Here is a 25,088-nt window from a genome sequence, read left to right on the forward strand (position 1 = left end):
TCAAGAATCGTATCAGTGGCCATGGGAGATCTTTAATGTTTCGTTGGACTTTAAATCTCTGGAATAGCAAAAGAAAGAGTAGGCATTACTAATAATGTATCTTCTTTCCTCTGTTTAATATATATATATTTTTTTCTATAAAAATGACATGATGTTGAATAACTAATGGGTCTAGAATTTCAAGATCAAAGTGGAAGATTAAGGCTGCACTTGTTATGATTTCATATAATTTCTTGGAATACATTAATGACCTCAGAATGCATAACAGATGCAGCCTTAAATTAACTTCTAAGGATGTTATATTTTGCAATATTTTCAGGCTGATTTAAACACATGAATTTTTAACAAGAAAATACAAATACTACGTAAATAGAGATTATTCAATTAACACAACCAGAAAGCTTGGAAGCCAATGATCTGCCAATGTATAAAGATGCCAAAAGGCATGATCCCTCAATAGGTTTAACCATGACCCTGTTGTTAAAAAAACTTGATAAGCCAGCATTGGGGAAGGAGAAGGATTTACTAGAATCTAGAAATGGGTCACCTATCTCATTTAGAGAGAGAGAGAGAGAGAGAGAGAGAGAGAGAGAAACCCTTTTCTTTTTCGTCCATCTTCTAACCAATTCATCGATGACTAGGAGAGGTTCTCGAATGAAGAGGGCAATCTTCACAAAGAAATGAGGCAGTAAGTACCTGTTGCAGGGGAGATGCAGAGGATGCAATATGAGACTAGAGGATCGCTTGATATCAAAGCATAAAAAGCCCAACATACACCAAACCGATTGAATCCCTACAATAAACATTCTTAACCAGTGCATACCCGCACTAAAGTTTCTGTTCACAAGTTTTATCCAAATTAAAGTTGCACAGAAGGGGGGTTAAGATCTGGAAAAAAAATATTTAATAATCAATACAAGGCCAGCTTACAGTAACATTACTTGATGGAACACAGCATAGGATGAGGATGAGGATGAGGATAAGATATGAAGCATAGAAATTACAGTTGCAACGGTTTTAGTCGAAGTGAAGCAATGCTGACAACTCAACCTGTATTGGACACAGCCTTAACAAGGTGGGATACGGTCAAGCTTGACTCCTCTCTTTTGACTCTTATTTTATGGTCTTTGAGGGTGTCATACCGTCATTCCCAACCAGTCAGTACCTTGGGTTCTAAATCACATCCTCCCCCCAAACAGATACTCAAAAGAGAATAATTCCACTCCAAAGTGTAAACAGTAGTACAGCAGCTAGTGATTTACAAGAGAAACAGAACATGAGCCAGAGCAAGACAGGGCTGACAGGGCACCGTCGGACTAATACTGCAACCTCTCATCATTGTCAAAATTCAGGCCCTCAATACCCTTCAGAGTTGATTCATAGTTCTTTATGTTAGAGGTGTTTCTGCTAGAAGATGTGCGCTTATGCTCCGCGGATGCAACCGGTGAACTTCTCTGTGCACTTGCTACCTTGCGAAAAGCTCCTGGGCTTGCGTCTGTTGTTCGAGGCCGAGAAGGGTCAGACTCACTCCCCACCATCACTGCATCACGACTACTAGAAACAGCAGCTCGCCTTGATGACCCACTTGTCCGCCCCAAAAGGTAACTGCTAGACAACTGCATATGTCCAAGCATATGAGGGTTAAGATATAACTACACATACCAACAGCTGAAAGCCACAGTCGTCATCCCTGGCAATCACTATGGTTTAGTTCAAGGTGAAGCCCATTAAAGATTTTGAATTGTCATTTACTTTGTATATAGAAACTAGCATATTTATGATAACCACTATCACATGCACGTAGATATTAGGCACCAAAACCGAAGCATTTTTTCCGTGTTGGGGTGGGGTGGGGTGGGGTGGGGTGGGTTGGAGGGATTATTAAACAACTTGAAGCAAAGGAAGAGAGGCACAGGTATAGCACAAACAATGTTACAACACAAAAACATTAATGATAGGGGAAGTGTTTTCTATGGGGGAGTATAGCCCCTTGCGCAATGGGAGAGCGCGAGAAGTATCAACAGTGTGTCATTTTGCATTTCATGGAGGGTGTTTGGGCGCTGAGGTCAAGCTTCCCCACAGAACCATTTTCCCTTGATAACAGAACTAAAGTTAGGCCACTGAAAGAAATTATGTATGCTATATAATACAAATAATAATAATAATAAACAAAAAATTATGATATTAACATTACAATGAGAATAAACTACATGTTCAACAGCATATGTAACCAATACAACAAGCTGCAAGAAGCCAACATCTAGATAAGACAACCAGAGGACCGAATGACTCACCATAGCATCTTTATTCACTGTGGAATCGTTTGCAACTGGACTTTTCTGCTTCGATAAACTTCCTGAATTTATAATGGGACCTGATAGTCTCCTACGAGTGGGATCCATTGAAGACCAGCCAGGTGGTCTTCCTTCTTCACCACCTGGGACAGTTTACAGAAGCAAGAAGCGTAAGCCCGGGTGGATGTGTAGACCTTATGTCGGGAGGAGTAAGGCCAAAAATCACAAAAATACGAATGAAAAATAACTTATAGGAAGGTTTACATTGAGAAAAAAGCAGCATAAACCAAAGGATCTAACAACTGCCTAGTGCAGTTGGTAAGCTGTGTTGAGAAAAAAGCCCATGGTCACTGGGAGGTCTCAAGTTCGTGCCTCTTGGCTGTTATCTACTTCCCCTCCCTATCTATCCAAAAAAAAAAAAAACCAAAGGATCTATGATATACTACATCGTGCATCATGATTTCAACTTTCAAGGACTAAAAGAGAAACATCATATTAAAGATCCAAAAATGGTGATTTCAATGTGCATGTTACGGAGGTCAAGAATGCAACTAAGGCTAGGCCATGGGCTCATCCTAATCAAAATTCATCAACTACCCAACCCAGCCCAGAACAAGTTGCACACCTATAACAAGTGGACACAAACAAAATGATTTAAGGATCCAAGTGAAGCAATTCTAAATCTACCTGACGGTTTGTCAGCATTGACAGCAGCTGGGGGCATCCCAGAGCTTGTTCCAGCAGCAGCACCCTATCAGACAAAAATCAGCACTTAGATGCAAATGTCTAGGGTCCAAAAAGAAGAAAAAAACACATCATCATACTTTAATGTCACTTACAATGGGACGGGCAGGGGGAGTAGCAATCTGTGATTGTTGATACTTCAAAATGGTCCAGTCAAACACATAATCAAACTGAAAGCCTGCAAGAACATGTCATGTAAAATAAATGGACATTCTTATTTAAGAGATTGTTTCGCATAGAGAATAGCTGCAGCCTCTGCAGAATAGAGAAGAAAAACTCAAACCTTCACGAATGAAAAGGTCACGGAATATTCTTTTCAGATAAGCATAATCTGGCTTATCATCAAAACGCAGCGAACGGCAATAATGGAAGTAGGATGCAAATTCCGTAGGATAACCACGACATAAAGCCTGTTGAAAAACAGAAAACATTAGTCACACTTCCATGATAATAAATAGAGGATAGACATCCAAGCCAATTTAAATAAAGGGAAAATACCTTTAAAACAGAATTATACCCAGAAAACTCATTGCCTAATTTACTTGTCCATTTGACCCAAAGAAGGACAAAATATCTATCCTACTACCCCACAGGCCCCCTTCCAAAAAGATTTTTTTTTTGGCTAGAATTGTAACAGAAAAATCACCCTCTAAAGATCACCATTCAAATGATATAACTATCTCAAACGCAAGCTTTCTATGAATTATAAAATTTATAATTTATCATAATATTAATGAAAAAATACAAAATAATATCTCATTGTGCAGGCATTCTTATGGGTTTATAGTCATTATATATGATTTACTAAGAGATAGGATTTAGTCCTATCATCAAGAGAGAGGGAAGATTTAGGGCCCGTTTGATAACGTTTCACAAAAAGCGTTTCCGCCGTTTCTGGACAAGCAGCAGCAGAAACGGAACAAAAAACGTTTGATAAAACTGTTTCGTTTCACTTGTTTTCAGAAATAGAAATTGAAATTTCTACCTATTTATGGTTTAAGAAACGACTCGTGGCCATTCTTTCGCTGGTTACTATCAACTTCTAGAAATATGACTGATCAAACACCTTCAATTCCGTTTGTGTTTCTAGAAACGGAAATTTATGTTTCTGTCGTTTCTTGAAACAGAAACGGCAGAAACGTTATCAAACGGGCCCTTGATCTCCAGCACTCTCACATATATAAAAATAAAATGATGGGCTTTTCAATTCTAAGAAGGGATTTTATAGAAGTTTTCCCTTGAATAAAGTACCTCGATGGATGTAGACACCTTCCTTTCACTGATCTTTTCATATTTCTGCTTCTTGGTTCCTGCTTTAAGCCCTTGCCAAGGAAGACTACAGAGGAAGGACAGCAATTTTTAATATATTATTCAATGGAGACCAAACATGATAAAGAAGTTAGGCAAAAAACTCATACCTTCCTCTTAAAAAGTACATAAGAACATATCCAAGAGATTCTAAATCATCCCTCCTGCTTTGCTCTATGCAATCCAATATCAGAGTCAGAAAGAGGCACAACACCGACCCAGCAATTTATTCTATAATGTTGAAGATATTATCACCAAAATATTGTATAAGCATGGCGGAATATTATCTGCCAGAATAAATGGTAGCTAAAATACATATACCAATTTTGTACCATACCAATGCCAAGGTGAGTGTTCATGCTCGCATATCTTGCGGTTCCAGTCAGGTTCTTGTTTTCTCTGCAGTTTTTAAGACCATGTAAGGTACAACGATGAAGGATTTACATAACAGTTGCTATGTATTGGCACATTTAACAAGACAAAATAAAACAGAAACCATAACAATAAGATAATTGATATAGCTAACAAAAGGAACGAAGACAAGTCATCAGTAACACAGGAAAAACGAGATAAATTCATGTTCTTGATTCAGACTGAGCCAATGGTTTCCCTTAGCCCTATTTGTTTGACATAGAAAAGTGTAAAAGGTGAAAAGGGGTGGGAAACTTGTACTTGTTTCCCACAAATTACCACAAACATGAGCGTTTGGACAAGTGGGGAGGAAAACTTACCAGACAAGTTCTTTAAATGCAATTATTATTGTCTGCTGATGTGGCACTCAACTTCTTCCCACCCTACTCACTTCCAAAGTCCTACCAATTAGCACTATTTATGGGAAATTTGATTTTGTGTCCATCTCTTTCCTCCTCCTATTTCCTCTCTTTTCCATAGAATCCCTGATATAGATCCACATTATGGAAGGAAATATGAAAGGAAGAAGGGTCCAGCCTTAGTCCACTTGAGTGGCTAGGGTCCAGCTAAGAAGCCAGCCGAACCCCTACTTGGTCCACCTGAGTAGCTAAGTACAAATAAGGGCCAATTGGGCCCATCAGCTAGGGGAATAATGAGTAGTTGTTAATTAGCGGGCCATTGGGCCCATCGAGTTGAGTAAGTGGTATGTCGAGTCCAAATTGTCTTAGGACTCTATTTGTTTTCCACATAGGTTTATTATTTCTAGTTCAATTTTGAATTCCTAGTTGTAGTAGGAGTGTCTAGTCCTATTGGAAAACCAGCTCCTAATTGAAGTAGGAGTGTCTAGTCCTATTGGGAAACTAACTCCTAGTAGTAGTTTGATTGCTATTCTGCCCTCTATAAATAGAGGAGTCTATGTACTCATAATTTCATATTTGAATAAAGAATAATTGCAGTCAATTGCTTAGAACAGCCGGGATAGCTGTGGGTGAGAAGCCCGGGCCGAGACAGCCACTCCTCCCCCACTTTTCCTTTTGTTTCTTCTTGTTTAAAGCTTTCTATTTTATCCTAAAGTTACTGGTGTTGAAGTATTCAGAAGTTCAGATCTGTCCAAATTACAAACCAGATTTGATTCTCTCTCCTGAAGCCTGCGATTATTTCTCCTAGGTCAGAAAATCAAGAAAGCTTATAACTTCACAACCAGCCGTCAGAATCCTCTCAACTTTGGGGGTTTTTGTACCCTCCCTAGGGACTATCTATGCCCAAGAGTGTAGTTCAATCAGACTCCTACAGACCTGGCCGCACCTCTCTCTCCAGCTCTATATCAGGTCTTTCTCTCTCCTATCGAGTTGTGTTTTGGGCTGATTTTGCTCCTATATGGGTATTGTATCCCTGGGGGTTTATTTGATGGTCTTATTTCTTTGTTTCCTGATCCTATTTGTATTGTTTGGGGTTATAAATTGCTGGGATAGTTTCTTGTAATCTACTCCTGCATTAAGTGGTATCAGAGCTATGGCTCAGACAGAAGAACCCCAACCCACCCTTCAAGAAGCGATGAAAGCAATCCAAGCCTTGTCTACGAGGTTGGATGGACATGACCAACAGTTGGCTGACCTAAAAGAGAGTACTGCTGCCCACTCTAACACCCAACCAACTGTTGCCCAAACTAATGTTCAACCTGCTGTTAATTGCATTGGTAATGTTCCCAGAAGAATCACTATGCAACCCAGAAGGAATGTCCCAGCTCAGAATGATGAGTATGACAATCAGCTTTATCAGCTTGACGATACGTACAAGGTCAAGTTAGAATTGAAAGAGTACATTGGGAGGCACGATCCCCTCTACTACCAGGACTGGGTAACTTCCTTTGATGACTACTTCCGGTGGTACCGTATGCCTGAAGAAAGGAAAGTCCAATTAGTTGTCACTAAGTTAACAGGTGGAGCTAAAGACTGGTGGAGGAATGAAGAGAATAGGCTGATCCAAAGTTGTCAGATGCCTCACAATTGGGAAAACTTGAAATTTATCCTTAATGATAGATTCTTACCACCCACCTACCAACGTCGACTCTACGACATGCTGAATACTCTCTAGTAAGGTACTATGACTGTAGGAGATTATACTGATCATTTTAATGAACTACTTTCACAAACAGGTGCCCATAAAGAAAATGAAGAACTACTCATATCCCGTTTCAAACTGGGGTCAAGGTATGATATTCGTGAGAAGCTTGGTGTGATCGAGATACCCTCCTTAAGCACTAATTTTGACAAATCACTAGAAGCAGAGGATCTGATCAAAACAACCTCCAGAAGGTACATCCAGCCAACTGACAACAAAAAGCCTTATGTACCAACCAAACTCACTGGATTTCCTACCCGAGCTCCACAAGATACACAGGATAAGGGGAAGGATCCAATGGGAAGGGAGAGTGGATTTGTGACATGCTACAATTGTGGAAAGACTGGACACATGGCAAAATTCTGCCCCTAAGCGGGGATGATCCAACTCTATCATCAGTGCCATCGAATCTAATCCGGATTTACAAATCCACGAACCTCAGGATGACGATTGGACTGTTAATGTTGCGGTTGAAGGAGAGAAGGATGAACTGGAAGATGAGCTTACACCAGAGAATGATGATCCTCATGCTTATGTCAATGTGGTTGCAAGAATCCTAGTGTCTGAAACTAAGGGTGAAGACTGGAGGAGGCACAATATCTTCTACACCTTAATGTCTAGTGGACCTCACAAAGCTCAAGTGATTGTGGACAGTGGAAGTTGTGTGAATGTGGTATCTCAATCCTTTGTCATTGACGGAAAACTTAAGACTGAATCCCATCCACAGCCATACAAGGTATCTCTTCTAAACAGCAACACCATGGCTGTAACTCAACAGTGTTCAGTCCCATTGAAGGTCTCAGATTATGAAGAAAGTGTATGGTGTGATGTCATCCCCGTGGTCCTCACTGATGTACTACTTGGAAGGCCTTGATTATATGACAACAATATGCTAGTGGGAGGCACTAAGAACCAATGCATCTTCGATCACAAAGGCAAACCATTCATTCTAAATCCACTCAACATACTTCAAGTAAAAGACAAGTTAAGGGCTGCCCAACTAAGGAGACAACATGTCTTAAAGAATGTTGCTAAGACCTTTTCCAAAACAACCACTGAGCAAAAGAAGCAACCATACAAAGAAAATTTCAGCAAGAAGAACACTGTGGACAACAAGCTATGCGTGCTGCCCGGTGAAGAAACCGGCCTAATCATAGTTCTTGTTACTAAGGCCGTTGAACCAGTGATAGAGGTCAAACATCCCCCACAAATCAAACAATTACTTGCTGATTTTTCAGATTTGGTGCCAGAGGAATTGCCTGATAAACTACCACCGATGAGGGATATTCAACATGCCATTGACCTTGTGCCTGGGTAAGTACTCCCTAATCTGCCCACTTACCGGCTCAGTCCTACAAAGCATGCCGAGCTCAAGAAACAAGTGGATGATTTATTAAAGTAATGGTTCTTGATTGAGAGCATGAGTCCATGTGCAGTACCAGCCCTATTGACACCAAAGAAAGACGAATCATGGCGTATGTGCATTGACAGCTGGGCCATTAACAAAATCACGGTAAAGTACAGATTTCCTATTCCTCGTTTGGATGATATGCTTGAAATGTTGACAGGAGCCTCCATCTTTTCAAAGATTGATCTACAGAGTCGCTACCATCAAATTCGAATCCGTCCAGGGGATGAATGGAAAATAGCCTTCAAAACAAAATAAGGCATGTATGAGTGGAAGGTTATGCCTTTTGGCCTCACCAATGCACCTAGCACTTTCATGAGGGTGATGACACATGTACTACAACCCTTCATCGGCAAATTTCTTGTAGCGTACTTTGATGACATATTAATATACAGCAAAGCACAAAATGAACACTTTGAGCATTTGAGACATGTCATGAGAGTACTACGTGCAGAAAAGTTATACATCAACTTGAAGAAATGTTCCTTTATGCTGTCCAAGGTCATCTTCCTTGGTTTTATTATCTCTTCACAAGGCATAGAAGCTGATTCGGAGAAAGTAAAAAGTGTCGTTGATTGGCCTATTCCAAAGACCTTGACCGAGGTTCGTAATTTTCACGGTCTTGCTTCATTTTACCGATGATTCATCCGAAATTTCAGCGCCGTTGTAGCCCCAATTACAGAATGCACAAAAGGGGGAAAAGTCCCATTTCAATGGACTTTGGCAGCCACTAAAGCTTTCAACTTGATCAAACAAAAGATGACAGAAGCACCAGTGCTTAGACTACCCAATTTTGATTTTATGTTTGAAGTGGCTACTGATGCATCCCATGTTGGGATAGGAGGAGTGCTTATGCAAGAGGACCATCCGATTGCCTTCTACAGTGAAAAGTTGAATGATGCAAAAAGAATGTATTATACCTATGATTTAGAACTCTATGTCATTGTTCAAATCCTCAAGCATTGGAGGCATTACTTAATTGGCAAAGAGTTTGTGCTCTATTCGGATCATGAAGCACTCAAATACTTGCACTCACAAAAGACCGGCACGCTAAATGGATCTCATACTTGTAAGGATACGTATTTGCTCTCAAGTACAAAACTGGGAAGGAGAATCAAGTGGCTGATGCACTTATTCGAAAGGTGATGATGAACACCTTCACAGTACAAAGTGCAGGAGTGGACCACATCAAAGAGGAGTACATTAGTGATGCTGATTTTTCAGAAGTATTCAACAACCTACAAAGAGGATGGGATGACAAATTTACTATACATGATGGGTATCTTTTCAAAGGCACTCGCTTCTGCATCCCAAACACCTCTTTGAGACATCACTTGATTCGAGAGCTACATGGAGGAGGAATGAGTGGACACTTTGACAAGGACAAAACATACTCCATGATGAAAGACTTACACTTTTGGCCTCAACTCTTAAAGGATGTGCAACATGTGATACAGAGATGCCGCACTTGTCAACTTACCAAAGGAGAAAAGAAGAATACAGGATTGTACACCGCTGCCCGTTCAACACGCACCTTGGCAAGACATAAGTATGAACTTTGTCTTAGGCTTACCAACTACAAGGGAAAGGTATGATTCCATATTTATGGTAGTAGATCGTTTCTCCAAGATGGCACACTTTATCCCGTGCAAGAAGACTCTTGATGCAAGTCACTTGGCCAAACTCTTTTTCAAAGAGATAGTGGCATACATGGTCTACCACAGACAATTGTTTCAGACAGGGATGTCAAGTTCATGAGCTACTTCTAGAAGACTATAGCTGAAAACAAATACTAAACTCAAGTTCTCCACTGCATTCCATCCTCAGACAGGCGGACAGACCGAAGTGGTGAACAGAAGTCTTGGCAACTTACTCCGATGTTTAGTCCGAGACTATGAAAAGACTTGGCCATCTATACTGGACATTGCTGAATTCGCCTCTAATAGTTCCGTCAACCACACCACAGGTCGTACACCATTTGAGATTGTCCTTGGACTTCAACCTCAATGACCGGTTGACTTGGTACCTTTGCCACCTCAGGCCCGTATTAGTGTGGAAGCCGATGAGTTCCTTAGACACATCACGGAGGTACATGTTGATGTTCGTCATCGCATCGCTGTTATAGCAATGACGGATACCAAGCAACTGCCAATCGACGTCGTCGCTACGTGGAATTTCAGCCTAGTGATTTGGTAATGGTTCGAATTCCACCTGAGAGGTTTACTCCTGGTACAGTGCATAAGCTCCATCCACGAAACATGGGTCCCTATAAGGTCTTAAAGCGCATTGCCACTAATGCTTACATGCTAGAGCTACCTCCTACTCTGAAGATCAACAATGTCTTTAATGTAGTTGATCTGACGATATATTTGGGACACCATTCTGATGACGGTGAAACTGAGCACACCCTCAAACTTCCTCAATTTGCAAACCCTAAAGATGATGTCATCGAAGATGTTCTCGACAACAAGTTCACAGTTCGTGGGGGCAAAGGGTACTACTCCTTCCTCATCAAATGGAAAGGTCAACCACGAGAGGATTGTACTTGGATCCATGCCGATGATTTTCAACGCCTTGACACGGACCTCTATGAGCACTACATGTCCCTTACCCATTCATCGGAGTTAAATGATTCTAAGAAAGGGGGAGCTGATGTAGATCCACATCATAGAAGGAAATATGAGAGGAAGAAGAGTCCAACCTTAGTCCACCTAAGTGGCTAGGGTCCAACCAAGAAGCCAGCCGAACCCCTACTTGGTCCACCTGAGTGGCTAAGTACAAATAAGGGCTAATTGGGCCCATCGGCTAGGGGAATAATTAGTAGTTGTTAATTAGTGAATTAGTGGGCCATTGGGCCCATCAAGTTGAGTAAGTGGTATGTCGAGTCCAAATTGTCTTAGGACTCTATTTGTTTTCCACATAGGTTTATTATTCCTAGTCCAATTTTGAATTCCTAGTTGTAGTAGGAGTGTCTAGTCCTATTGGGAAACTAGCTCCTAGTAGTAGTTTGATTGCTATTCTGCCCTCTATAAATAGAGGAGCCTATGTACTCATAATTTCAGATTTGAATAAAGAATAATTGCAGTCAATTGCTTAGAACAGCCGAGATAGCTGTGGGTGAGAAGCCCAGGCCGAGACAGCCGCTCCTCCCCCACTTTTCCCTTTGTTTCTTCTTGGTTAAAGATTTCTATTTTATCCTAAAGCTACTGCTGTTGAAGTATACGACCGTTGTGAATATTCAGAAGTTCAGATCCGTCCAAGTTACAAACCAGATTTGATTCTCTCCTGAAGCCTGCGATTATTTCTCCTAGGTTAGAAAATCAAGAAAACTTGTAACTTCACAACCAGCCGTCAGAATCCTCTCAACTTTGGGGGTTTTTGTACCCTCCCTAGGGACTATCTACGCCCAAGAGTGCAGCTCAATCGGACTCCTACAGACCTGGCCGCACCTCTCTCTCTCCAGCTCTATAGCAGGTCTTTCTCTCTCCTATCGGGTTGTGTTTTGGGCTGGTTTTGCTCCTATATGGGTATTGTATCCTTAGGGGTTTATTTGAAGGTCTTATTTCTTTGTTTCCTGGTCCTATTTGTATTGTTTGGGGTTATAAATTGCTGGGGTAGTTTCTTGTAATCTACTCCTGCATTAAGTGGTATCAGAGCTATGGCTCGGACAGAAGAACCCCAACCCACCCTTCAAGATGTGATGAAAGCAATCCAAGCCTTATCTACGAGGTTGGATGGACATGACCAACAGTTGGCTGACCTAAAAGAGAATACTGCTGCCCACTTTAACACCCAACCAACTGTTGCCCAAACTAATGTTCAACCTGCTATTAATTGCATTGGTAATGTTCCCAGAATAGTCACTATGCAACCTAGAAGGAATGTCCCAGCTCAGAATGATGAGTATGATGAGTATGACAATCAACTTTATCAGCCTGACGATACGTACAAGGTCAAGTTAGAATTGAAAGAGTACAATGGGAGGCACGATCCCCTCTACTACCAAGACTGGGTAACTTCTTTTGATGACTACTTCCGATGGTACCGTATGCCTAAAGAAAGGAAAGTTCAATTAGTTGTCACTAAGTTAATTGGTGGAGCTAAGGACTGGTGGAGGAATTAAGAGAATAGGTTGATCCGCAGTCGTCAGATGCCTCACAATTGGGAAGACTTGAAATTTATCCTTAACGATAGATTATTGCCACCCACCTACCGACGTCGACTCTACGACATGCTGAATACTCTCAGGCAAGGTACTATGACTGTAGGAGATTATATTGATCGTTTTAATGAACTGCTTTCACGAACAGGTGCCCATAAAGAAGATGAAGAACTGCTCATATCCCGTTTCAAACTGGAGTTAAGGTATGATATTCGTGAGAAGCTTGGCGTGATCGAGATACCCTCCTTAAGCACTTGTTTTGGCAAATCACTAGAAGCAGAGGATCTGATCAAAACAACCTCCAGAAGGTACATCCAGCCAACTGACAACAAAAAGTCTTATGTACCAACCAAACCCACTAGATTTCCTACCCGAGCTCCAAAAGATACACAGGATAAGGGGAAGGCTCCAATGGGAAGGGAGAGTGGATCTGTGACATGCTACAATTGTGGAAAGACTGAACACACGGCAAAATTCTGCCCTAAGCGGGGACGATCCAACTCTGTCATCAGTGCCATCGGATCCAATCCGGATTTAGAAATCCACAAACCTCAGGATGATGATTGAACTATTAATGTTGCAGTTGAAGGAGAGGAGGATGAACTGGAAGATGAGCTTACACCAGAGAATGATGATCCTCATGCTTATGTCAATGTGGTTGCAAGAATCCTAGTGTCTGAAACTAAGGGTGAAGATTGGAGGAGGCACAATATCTTCTACACCTTAATGTCTAGTGGACCTCACAAAGCTCAAGTGATTGTGGACAGTGGAAGTTGTGTGAATGTGGTATCTCAAGCCTTTATCATTGACGGAAAGCTTAAGACTGAATCCCATCCATATCCATATAAGGTATCTCTTCTAGACAGCAACACCATGGCTGTAACTCAACGGTGTTCAATCCCATGAAGGTCTCAGATTATGAAGAAAGTGTATGGTGTGATGTCATCCCCATGGTCCTCACTGATGTACTACTTGGAAGGCCTTGGTTATATGACAACAATGTGCTAGTGGGAGGTACTAAGAACCAATGCATCTTCGATCACAAAGGAAAACCATTCATTCTAAACCCACTCAACATACCTCAGGTAAAAGACAAGTTAAGGGTTGCCCAACTAAGGAGACAACATGTCTTAAAGAATGTTGCGAATACCTCTTCCAAAACAACCACTAAGCAAAATAAGCAACCATGCAAAGAAAATTTCAGCAAGAAGAACACTGTGGACAACAAGCTATGCGTGCTGCCCCATAGAGAATTCCTGACCCTTGGTGAAGAAATCGGCCTAATCATAGCTCTTGTTACCAAGGCTGCTGAACCAGTGATAGTGGTCAAACATCCCCCACAAATCAAAGAGTTACTTGTTGATTTTTCAAATTTGGTGCCAGAGGAATTGCCTGATAAACTACCACCGATGAGGGATATTCAGCATACCATTGACCTTGTGCCAGGGTCAGTACTCCCTAATCTGCCCACTTACCGTCTCAGTCCTACAGAGCATGCCGAGCTCAAGAGACAAGTCGATGATTTATTAAAGAAAAGGTTCTTGGTTGAGAGCATGAGTCCATGTGCAGTACCAGCCCTATTGACACCAAAGAAAGATGGATCATGGCGTATGTGCATTGACAGCCAGGCCATTAACAAAATCACAGTAAAGTACAGATTTTCTATTCCTCGTTTGGATGATATGCTTGACATGTTGACAGGAGCCTCCATCTTTTCAAAGATTGATCTACGGAGTGGCTACCATCAAATTCGAATCCGTCAAGGGGATGAATGGAAAACAGCCTTCAAAATCAAAAGAAGGCATGTATGAGTGGAAGGTTATGCCTTTTGTCCTCACCAATGTACCTAGCACTTTCATGAGGGTGATGACACATGTACTACGACCCTTCATCGGAAAATTTCTCGTAGTGTACTTTGATGACATACTAATATACAGCTAAGCACAAAATGAACACTTGGAGCATCTGAGACGTGTCATGAGAGTACTACGAGCAGAAAAGTTATACATCAACTTGAAAAAATGTTCCTTTATGCTGCCCAAGGTCATCTTCCTTGGTTTTATTGTGTCTTCACAAGGCATAGAAGCTGATCCGGAGAAGGTAAAAAGTGTCGTTGATTGGCCTATTCCAAAGACCTTGACAAAGGTTCGTAGCTTTCACGGTCTTGCTTCATTTTACCGACGATTCATCCGGAATTTCAGTGCCGTTGTAGCCCCAATTATAGAATGCACAAAAGGGGAAAAAGTCCCATTTCAGTGGACTCCGGCAGCCACTAAAGCTTTCAACTTGATCAAACAAAAGATGACAGAAGCACCAGTGCTTAGACTACCCAATTCTGATCTTATGTTTGAAGTGGCTACTGATGCATCCCATGTTGGGATAGGAGGAGTGCTTATGCAAGAGGGCAATCCGATTGCCTTCTACAGTGAAAAGTTGAATGATGCAAAAAGAAGGTATTCTACCTATGATTTAGAACTCTATGCCATTGTTCAAATCCTCAAGCATTGGAGGCATTACTTAATTGGCAAAGAGTTTGTCCTCTATTCGGATCATGAAGCACTCAAATACTTGCACTCACAAAAGACCATTAGTGATCGGCACGCTAAATGGATCTCATACTTGCAAGTTGCAAGGATACGTATTTGCTCTCAAGTACAAAGCTGGGAAGGAGAATCAAATGGCTGATGCACTTAGTCGAAAGGTGATGATGATGAACACCTTCACAGTACAAAGTGCAGGAGTGGAACACATTAAAGAGGAGTACATTAGTGATGCTGATTTTTCAGAAGTATTCAACAACCTACAAGGAGGAGGACGGGATGACAAACTTGCTATACATGATGGGTATCTTTTCAAAGGCAGTCGCCTCTGCATCCCAAACACCTCTTTGAGACATAACTTGATTCGAGAGCTACATGGAGGAGGAATGGGTGGACACTTTGGCAACGACAAAACATACTCCATGATGAAAAACTTATACTTTTGGCCTCAACTCTTATGGATGTGCAACATGTGATACAGAGATGCCGCACTTGTCAACTTGCTAAAGGAGAAAAGAAGAATACAGGATTGTACACACCGTTGCCTGTTCCACATGCACCTTGGCAAGACATAAGCATGGATTTTGTCCTAGGCTTACCACCTACACGGGAAAGGTATGATTCCATATTTGTGGTAGTAGATCCTTTCTCCAAGATGGCACACTTTATCCCGTGCAAGACGACTCTTGATGCAAGCCATTTGGCCAAACTCTTTTTCAAAGAGATAGTGCGCATACATGGTCTACCACAGACAATTGTTTCAGATAGGGATGTCAAGTTCATGAGCTACTTCTGGAAGACTCTATGGCTGAAAACAAATACTAAACTCAAGTTTTCCACTGCATTTCATCCTCAGACAGACGGACAGACGGAAGTGGTGAACAGAAGTCTTGGCAACTTACTCCGATGTCTAGTCCGAAACTATGAAAAGACTTGGCCATCTATAGTGGATATTGTTGAATTCACCTATAATAGTTCTATCTACCGCACCACAGGCCGTACACCATTTGAGATTGTCCTTGGACTGCAGCCTCAACGACCGATTGACTTGGTACCTTTGCCACCTCAGGCCCGTATTAGTGTAGAAGCCGATGAGTTCCTTAGACACATCACGGAGGTACATGCTGATGTTCGTCGTCGCATCGTTGTTAGTAATGACGGATACCAAGCAACTGCCAATCGACATTGTCGCTACGTGGAATTTCAGCCTAGTGATTTGGTAATGGTTCGAATTCCACCTGAGAGGTTTCCTCCTGGAACAGTGCACAAGCTCCATCCTCGGAACATGGGTCCCTATAAGGTCTTGAAGCGCATTGGCACTAATGCTTACATGCTAAAGCTACCTCCTACTCTGAAGATCAACAATGTCTTCAATGTAGCTGATCTGACGATATATTTGGGACACCATTCTGAATACGGTGACACTGAACACACCCTCAAACTTCCTCAATTTGCAAACCCCAAAGATGATGTCATTGAAGATGTCCTCGACAAGTTCACCACAGTTCATGGGGGCAAAGGGTACTAATCCTTCCTCATCAAATGGAAAGGTCGACAACGAGAGGATTGTACTTGGATCCATACCGATGACTTTCAACACCTTGACACGGACCTCTATGAGCACTACATGTCCCTTACCCATTCATCGGAGTTGAATGATTCTAAGAAAGGGGGAGCTGATGTAGATCCACATTATGGAAGGAAATATGAGAGGAAGAAGGGTCCAGCCAAGAAGCCAGCCGAACCCCTACTTGGTCCACCTGAGTGGCTAAGTACAAATAAGGGCCAATTGGGCCCATCGGCTAGGGGAATTATTAGTAGTTTTTAATTAATTAGTGGGCCATTGGGCCCATCGAGTTGAGTAAGTGGTATGTCGAGTCCAAATTGTCTTAGGACTTTATTTGTTTTCCACATAGGTTTATTATTCCTAGTCCAATTTTGAATTCCTAGTTGTAGTAGAAGTGTCTAGTCCTATTGAGAAACTAGCGAGTCCAAATTGTCTTAGGACTTTATTTGTTTTCCACATAGGTTTATTATTCCTAGTCCAATTTTGAATTCCTAGTTGTAGTAGAAGTGTCTAATTCTATTGGGAAACTAGCTCCTAGTAGTAGTTTGATTGCTATTCTGCCCTCTATAAATAGAGGAGCCTATGTACTCATAATTTGAGATTTGAATAAAGAATAATTGCAGTCAATTGCTTAGAACAGCCGGGATAGCTGTGGGTGAGAAGCCCGGGCCGAGACAGCCGCTCCTCCCCCACTTTTCCCTTTGATTCTTCTTATTTAAAGCTTTCTATTTTATCCTAAAGTTACTGCTGTTGAAGTATACGATTGTTGTGAATATTCAGAAGTTCATATGTGTCCAAGTTACAAACCAGATTTGATTCTCTCTCCTAAAGCCTACGAGTATTTCTCCTAAGTCAGAAAATCAAGAAAGCTTGTAACTTCACAACCAGCCGTCAGAATCCTCTCAACTTTGGGGGTTTTTGTACCCCCTAGGGACTATCTACGCCCAAGAGTGCAACTCAATCGGACTCCTACAGACCTGGCCGCACCTCTCTCTCTCTCCAGCTCTATAGTAGGTCTTTCTCTCTCCTATCGGGTTCTATTTTGGGTTGGTTTTGCTCCTATATGGGTATTGTATCCTTGGGGGTTTATTTGAAGATCTTATTTCTTTGTTTCCTGGTCCTATTTGTATTGTTTGGGGTTACAAATTGCTAGGGTAGTTTCTTGTAATCTACTCCTGCATTAGAGCTATTGTTGCAGGCAGATCCGCTATTGTTGCAGTTGATAGCTGGGGAATCAAGATGGGTTGAGAACCACTGGGGTACAAAGGGAAGGAGTATTGATGATTCCAGGCTTCCTGGACTCATAACAGACAGATAGGAACAAGAAGAGGGTCAGTAGTCTCTGCCGCTGAGACAGCCCTCTTCTCCTTTTGGTTTTGTTCGTTCACCGCGGCACAAATCATGAAGAAGCTGGAATAACTCAGAGAGAGTGGAGCCTAGCTATTGAGAGTGTCTGTTGTCTTTGTAGAGGAACTAAATCAGCCAATGCAACGAAGCAGAGGGTGGGGGAGTGATGATGTGAAAGAGTCGTGCCAGTGCTGAGGAGCAGAAAATATTGTGTGAATTTGCCACATCTGCCCCTCATCCAAGTGAATACAAGTTATGTTAAGGGGCAACAAAAGTAAGGTTACAACTTACAAATTCAGTTTTACAAACAGACGAACCAAAATTTGAGGGAAAAGAGAAAACTGAAATTAAATGATAAGATTAAAAAAATCTATCCCAGATTCTTGATTGACCTAGACCCAGAACCATGAAATCTGGAGTCATGCTCTACAAAAGAGAATATCTACCAACCAAAAAAAAAAAATGTTTATCCAACAGAAAATTCTTAATCATATCACTCAATCTAAACTCTAAATTTACAACTAGGACACTGAATTAAGGTTACCATAAAACATCTTGAAGTTGTTTCTAGATAGAGTAAACCTTTAGAACAAAAATTCCACTCACAAACTAATGCTATGGCAGTCTTTAGCAATAACTTTCCAAGTTGGAGCGAATTCACAAGATTTCAACTCATTGCAAATATCACAAAGAAACCATTCAAAAGGAACCAATTTCAACCCAAACAAGGCAAGTAATATCCTATGGAGAAAAAAAAAAAAGATGAAACTAGTAGTTTGTCCCTAACCAGAAGGAAAAAAAGCGACTTTCTTCCTCCTAGAACTACCAACACAAGTAACAAGACCAAATAAGATTAGAAAGATTATTACTACTACTACTACTAAAGACTCGAGAAACTCCAAGTAGCAAACATAAAAGCCACTGTTACTTCCATATCATAACCCCGCAGAACCTTTTTTCTTTTGGATAACTAAATACTTGCATATCTTGAGGATAGTTTTTAGTACAGCTGTCACCAAAAAAAAAAAAAAAAAAAAATCTTGTGAGGTTAAGAAGTAATTCTTAAGCAAATGCTTGATCAGATATTAGAAATTTGCAATTCTTTAGTTCTAGCAGTAATTTCAATTACAGGCTATATAACTACCTTATGTAGATACTAAGGCCCAACAGTGATCATTTTAATTATCTTATGAACAAAAATAAGGTCAATTTTCACAAAGGAAAGCAAAATGCAAGCAAAGTATACAAGGTGGGGGAAGAGGATTACACAAAACAAAATAAAAAATGAAAGTCCAAGAATTAATAAAAAGTGCAGATTTGGAGCAAGAAAGTCGATGCTTTATGTTCCACTAAAATTTTAAACAAAGCAAAACCCCTATGCATAAATCTTCACATCAACTACACAGAAATTAGTATCAATATCATTGAGTCTACAATCTCAATTCTCATATAATTTTCTAAGAACAAAGTAATTGAATTTTCCTGAAGAACAAAGAGGCTTTTCCAATGAAATAACAGACTCAATATGGAAGTGGCTTTAGAACTTCAACACAACGAGATGCATGAATCTATTCAAACCTCACCTCCTTCAGTTAACGAAGATAAAAAGTAATGAGCATTGTCAAATAATCTTACAAGGAAGGGTACACTCAAATGCACTACGATTGTGAATCACCAAAGTAACAAAGGTCCTTTCTTCCTTTGGGCATTGATCACAGTACATATAAATCATCTTCAGCATCTATATCTATTTTTAATACTTGTTTTTTGTTTGCATACAACAGCGGCATAAATCATTAATATCACCACTTTGCCATCAATGGAAATTGAAATAGCAAATATCAAGATTCATATGCATGGGAAATTTCTCACACAAACTGATGCAGAGCACTCATATGTCCAAGTTCTCCTTCACAAATGGCAAGGATGAGAAACTAACAAATAAAAGAAGGCTAAATATAACTATTTTTTAGAACATAAACCTGGGAGGACATAGCCATCATCTTGCCGATGCTCCAGCGCTCTTCTGATTGCATCTTGAATGGAAACTCCTAACAGAATTTTAAAAACAGCCTCCAGCTGAACAGTTGGATGAACTAAGAAGAAAAAAACGAACAATTAAGATCAGCAAACAAATTAGATATTTTAAATCTCTCTCAACAGCAAGAGAAGTTGAAACTTCAGTTCAGATTATTGCAAAAATTAATCTCTTCTCATATGATCTGAGGTCCATTGCAACATAAGCTTTATGCTTTTTTCTATGATAAAAATAAGAAACTTCATTACGTAGATAGATTTCTACATTCTTAAAAAGCGAAGTCGGGAGCTTACACAAACTTCACTTCACTGTGCACTTATGGGCAATATACCACATCACTAGTTCTCTTTTAAAAACGTACAACTTCAAAACATTCTCTAAGCTTAGGAACATTATACAATAAGTAAAACATCTCCCAGGGCCACTCTCACATGTTTACTTGCTTGAGCCCTTCTACAACCTATAATCCGTCCAAACTACTGCATCCAACCACCTCTGCTCTTTTGCCCCTTGTAATCCTTGATACACTGCTCGAAGTTCTGATTCTTGCAAACTCCCAACAAAACCATGATTCATACAAGCAGCAACAAAATGAGTGACATAGTAACATGGAAGACCGGCCAACTTATCCTTTAGATGTATCATAATTGCCATCACAGATGATAAGATTAGGCAGCCCTCCTGATAACCTATAGTAAGCACTTATGTTCCACACAACATTAGCATGAGGAGAAGCAATCAAGACCGGCCAACTTATCCTTTAGATGTATCATAATTGCCATCACAGATGATAAGATTAGGCAGCCCTCCTGATAACCTATAGTAAGCACTTATGTTCCACACAACATTAGCATGAGGAGAAGCAATCATATCATCTAGACCAGAGGGAAGGAGGCCCAAGGTACAAACCAACCATGATATAAATTGGACTCTCAAATAAGGATTAGGTTTCTAGCGGTTAAAGATGACATTAATATAGAACCTCCACAAATAATGCAAAGTTATCGCTAGGACAGAAAAGAGACGATGCTTATCAACTTTAGATAAAGCAGGATCCATGAGTATAGACTCAAACATCATAGAAATAATGAAGTAAGAACAAAACAAGAACCACAGAGCAGGAACATACAGATAAAAACTACGTCGAATAAGGCAAATAAATAGTCCACTAAAACATTTGATAGACTCAATACTCTTGAGTAACTTTAAAATTTTGGTCTCCTACTACATAGGGGATGGCGACGGTGCCAGATGGGATTGACCATTTATATAGTGAAAATCACTTCTATCCGTAATGGAGGTCATTTTGACATTCAAATCTTACACAAGAATCAAGAAATCCAACGAAATAAGCAAAGAAGGCAAGAAAATTATGTTCTGCAAGATTTTAATGTATTTCTTATATATGCCATTATCTATTCACATACCCAAATATATCCCTCCACATCAGCATATGCAACATACAAGAATCTAACTCATAAGAAGTCCAGTTAAGTCCCGAAGCGTTTCAAAATGCTATCATTCCTATATTCACATCTACCACATCGAAATTAGAGCTCTGGCCATGAACAGAACACACAAGGCGTTAAAAAAAGAAAAAGAACTGAGACCACCCCCCAAATACAGCGTTTTCAAGAAAACTAATACTCTTATTAAAACCTTGTGCCCATGCTACAAGAACGAGCCAGCCGAATCGGCAGGGCACCCCCATTAACTCCCGTATCCCCGATTGAGGGATCGTACTGTTTCCTGCAGCCGGGACAGCGCCCGTCAGCCTCTAGTATCCTCTTGTGACAGAACAGGCAAAGCCGGAATCCACACGAACAGGGGAGAAAACTTGAGTCGGTGAGATCCAGATCCTCGTAGCAGATGGGGCAAGGTGACGGCGGGGAGTTTATACTGTGGCAAGCCCAGGTGACAGCTCCACGACCACAATGGCGCTCTGCATTCATGGTGAAACTCCGCTGCTTAGAAAGATTAGGCAGACTCTGGGGACGAAAAGCGTCGTCAGGCCTCCATGCGCGACCGTTTGGTGCAGCCCTAATAACGGTTCCCTGGCAATCCGGCTTTAAATTCTCCGCTTCACATTTATCGCTAGGCAATTCATGAGTAGCGGTTGATCCAACGGGGACTTCCGGATCAGCTGGAGGAACTGAATTTGGCAGTTGCCGCTTATCATCAGCAGTCAAAGCATCAGCAACAGCCTCCCAGTCATCTAGACACCCATCCTCCTTTTCTTCCTCACTGACGCTTCCGGAATAACACCCACTACTGTTGCTGCTTCTGCTGCTACAGCTGCTACTCCCGGGACGATCCTTCCTAGAATCACTGGCCCCCAAGATGCTGCGGGTGGGACTATTCGCCAGGGACTCCAAATCGCTGTCATTAAGACATGATCCTTCGTTTTCCTCCCTTCTTGACCTTGTTTCCAAATTCTCCAATGACCCTTTCCGCTCATCACGCTGAGGCAAGGACGAAGGAGGTGAAACCCCTCCGCCGTTCGATTCCTCCTTGCATCCCTTTCTCTTGACTGCATGAGAGTCCGTCCATGGAAGAAAATGATTTAAAAGGAGGACATTTTTTGAGTGGAAAAAAAAAAACCTATGTACATAATAAAATTGAATAATGGCAAACGGTTTCATTACGATAACAATGCAAATCCAAAAGAAAATCCTTTGCATACCCTGAGAAAGCCATTGTTCGCGTCTGGCGTCAAGTTTGCACTGCTTCAATTTTGCAGTTCTGTTGTTCTGAAAGCCAAATATGAAATAATAATCAGAGAAATGGAGAAAATACCAATTAAATTTAAATAAAAAAAATCAAAAACCGTAGAACCAAGAATCACAGTGATCCAGCGAAAACTGATTATCTTACCCTCCTTTTCTTCCCAATATCCTTCGAGATTGCAATAGCAGAACCGTTCACAACTGAATCAGAAACCATGGCTTCGATTTATTCTGAAGAACAATAGATTGCGAAAAACCCTAATTGGAGTTTGTGAATATATAAAACCCCACGGATAAAACGTTCGAAGGAGGACCAAGAGAAATAGAGAACAACAGAGGTAGTGGATAGTGGATAACGAGAAGCCCTGCACGCTGCACTGCGTTCACGAAACTCTTCCGCCCTATGTATTTCTCTGCCAAAAATCAAACCCTCCACCCCTTAATATATAGTCCCTAGTTACTATAATACCCTTGGTTCCAAATTAATTTACGAAGGGACGGTTGTAACATGTAGAAAGATCGGCACTTTAGGAGGAAAATGTTCTCTCTCGCTCACCTTGGGTTATGCCATTTATCAGCCTCTTTTCATTGCAAATCAGAGATTTGTAAGGTCATCACCAAAAAATATGAGACTTGTAAGATCTCCGCACTCATTTTCATAACTTCACTACAGAAGGGGAGTGGGAAAATGGAGTAGCGAGGAGATTCAAACTCGAGACCTTCGAGTGATTGCATATTAGACCAAGTGTTAGTGTTGAAGCTAAAGCCCAATTTGGTTGTCATGAGTGTGGAGAGGAAAGTTTGGGGTAGGTCCCATATATTATGTGAGGAGGTGTCAAAGAATAGTTGTGAGAACAAAATTTAGGATACCAATTTGAGATCAGACCGGTTGAACTAACCAATGTGACTAATAGAGTTCTTTATTGGTTTGATATTGATTTTGAATTGTTTACAAAATCGATCAAACTAGCAGATAAGATGAAATGAACGAAAAATTATAAAATATAAGTTCTGTTCAGAAGCGTGGCTCTCATGCCAATGCCTTGGGCAATGAAAGTGCATGCTTAAACATCAACCAAGAGGAGCACGATAGTCATTTCGCACCCAACGCACACTAGGGCAATTGGGTCTTTTCCCACCCAATTGTGTCTGGATGTGAGGAACACTAGATTGAAAATATTAAACACGCTACTAGGGTAAGGTTCTTTACTCCTCTATATATATATCTGGATGTGAGGAACACTAGATTGAAAATATTAAACACGCTACTAGGGTGCCCAACATGTGTATTTCTGCACCTCCCTCCCCTTTAGATATGACCCACATGTCTCTTCCATCTCAACCCTCAATTGGTTGAGCCACTGGCTCCAATAAAGCTACCCTCTCCTCTGTCCTCTTGCACTACCATTGTGCCAATATGCAGGCCAATGGGGGATGCAAGGAGGCATCTGAGTGGGGGGCAACGCAATCTCTTTGTATCTACCTATATTCGAACGTAGATACACGCGAGCAAGTATGCTTCTTTTTTCATAGTGTAGGATTTTTTTTTTTTTTTTTTCTAACGACAGGTATCCAGGCCTTTGGCCTGATTAGTTTTGCGAGTCCATTTGACCCCACAATTGCATAGACCGAGTCATACCGGAGTTGAATGAAAATCATTCAATTTTCACTAAAAGCAGCGAAGAGCACTAAACACCCTGTGTGAGTAGCCAATGTGTGCCTAGTGGGAGTTGAACTCATGCATCAAAGTTTAAGGTTCGTACCAAGTTCATTGCTCACCAATTGCGCTATATAGTGTAGGATATCATGCAAAGATTGGGGCTTATTATCGACTTTTTCCAATAGGGAGCATTAATGACCCTAAGATGGTGGCTAAATCTTAATCCACTTATAAAGGAATTTTCCCATGAATATTTGATATATATTTTGTCATGCCTAAACATATCTTGTTTCATATTCCTCAACACTATAATTTACTAATTATGTTTAACGACAAAATTAATTTACTAATGATGGACTCTCTTAATAAGGTGATGTGGTTTGCTTGAAGACATACACAAATACACATGGCCACCTAACCCCTCACAAAAAACATGATCCACCTCATGAATATGATCCTCTAAAACTTTTTTTTTTTAATATTAAACCAATATTATACATATGGGTTAGGTATAGTTTAAACTAGGGGGGAAATAGTTTAAACTCATGATCATCAAAGGTTGAAGTTGAATAAAGGTTTGGCTTGCTCAAACAAGATTGGATGAGTATGATTTTTTACTTAATTTCTATGGTCATTATAGTTCTTGTATCACACAATTTCACTTTCTATATTCATAACTTTACTTTAAATGATTCTACCAATTTTATTTTTATTTTTCACCTTTAAGTTATATATATATATGTGTGTGTGTGTGTGTGTGTG

At 40.7% G+C, this 25,088-nt stretch overlaps 2 protein-coding genes across 2 annotated transcripts; both read right to left on the reverse strand.

Annotated features, from left to right (window-relative positions):
• Nucleotides 1–772: 772 nt before the first annotated feature.
• On the reverse strand, nucleotides 773–13,462 carry LOC122075261 (casein kinase 1-like protein 2). The gene is made up of 10 exons (XM_042640227.1): nucleotides 13,447–13,462; nucleotides 6,732–6,734; nucleotides 4,684–4,750; nucleotides 4,457–4,520; nucleotides 4,290–4,374; nucleotides 3,322–3,448; nucleotides 3,134–3,216; nucleotides 2,982–3,045; nucleotides 2,295–2,437; nucleotides 773–1,616 (listed from the first exon to the last, which is right to left on the reverse strand). The coding sequence occupies exons 3-10, from the start codon at nucleotides 4,703–4,705 to the stop codon at nucleotides 1,317–1,319; spliced, it is 888 nt and encodes a 295-aa protein (XP_042496161.1). The 5' UTR covers nucleotides 4,706–4,750; nucleotides 6,732–6,734; nucleotides 13,447–13,462; the 3' UTR covers nucleotides 773–1,316.
• Nucleotides 13,463–21,310: 7,848 nt separating this feature from the next.
• Nucleotides 21,311–23,087, reverse strand: LOC122075664. Its single transcript, XM_042640782.1, has 3 exons — nucleotides 22,815–23,087; nucleotides 22,624–22,690; nucleotides 21,311–22,470 (listed from the first exon to the last, which is right to left on the reverse strand). The coding sequence occupies exons 1-3, from the start codon at nucleotides 22,881–22,883 to the stop codon at nucleotides 21,593–21,595; spliced, it is 1,014 nt and encodes a 337-aa protein (XP_042496716.1). The 5' UTR covers nucleotides 22,884–23,087; the 3' UTR covers nucleotides 21,311–21,592.
• Between the last annotated feature and the right edge of the window lie 2,001 nt (nucleotides 23,088–25,088).

Source organism: Macadamia integrifolia, chromosome 4 (assembly GCF_013358625.1).
Source record: "Macadamia integrifolia cultivar HAES 741 chromosome 4, SCU_Mint_v3, whole genome shotgun sequence".
NCBI classification, from domain to species: domain Eukaryota; kingdom Viridiplantae; phylum Streptophyta; class Magnoliopsida; order Proteales; family Proteaceae; genus Macadamia; species Macadamia integrifolia.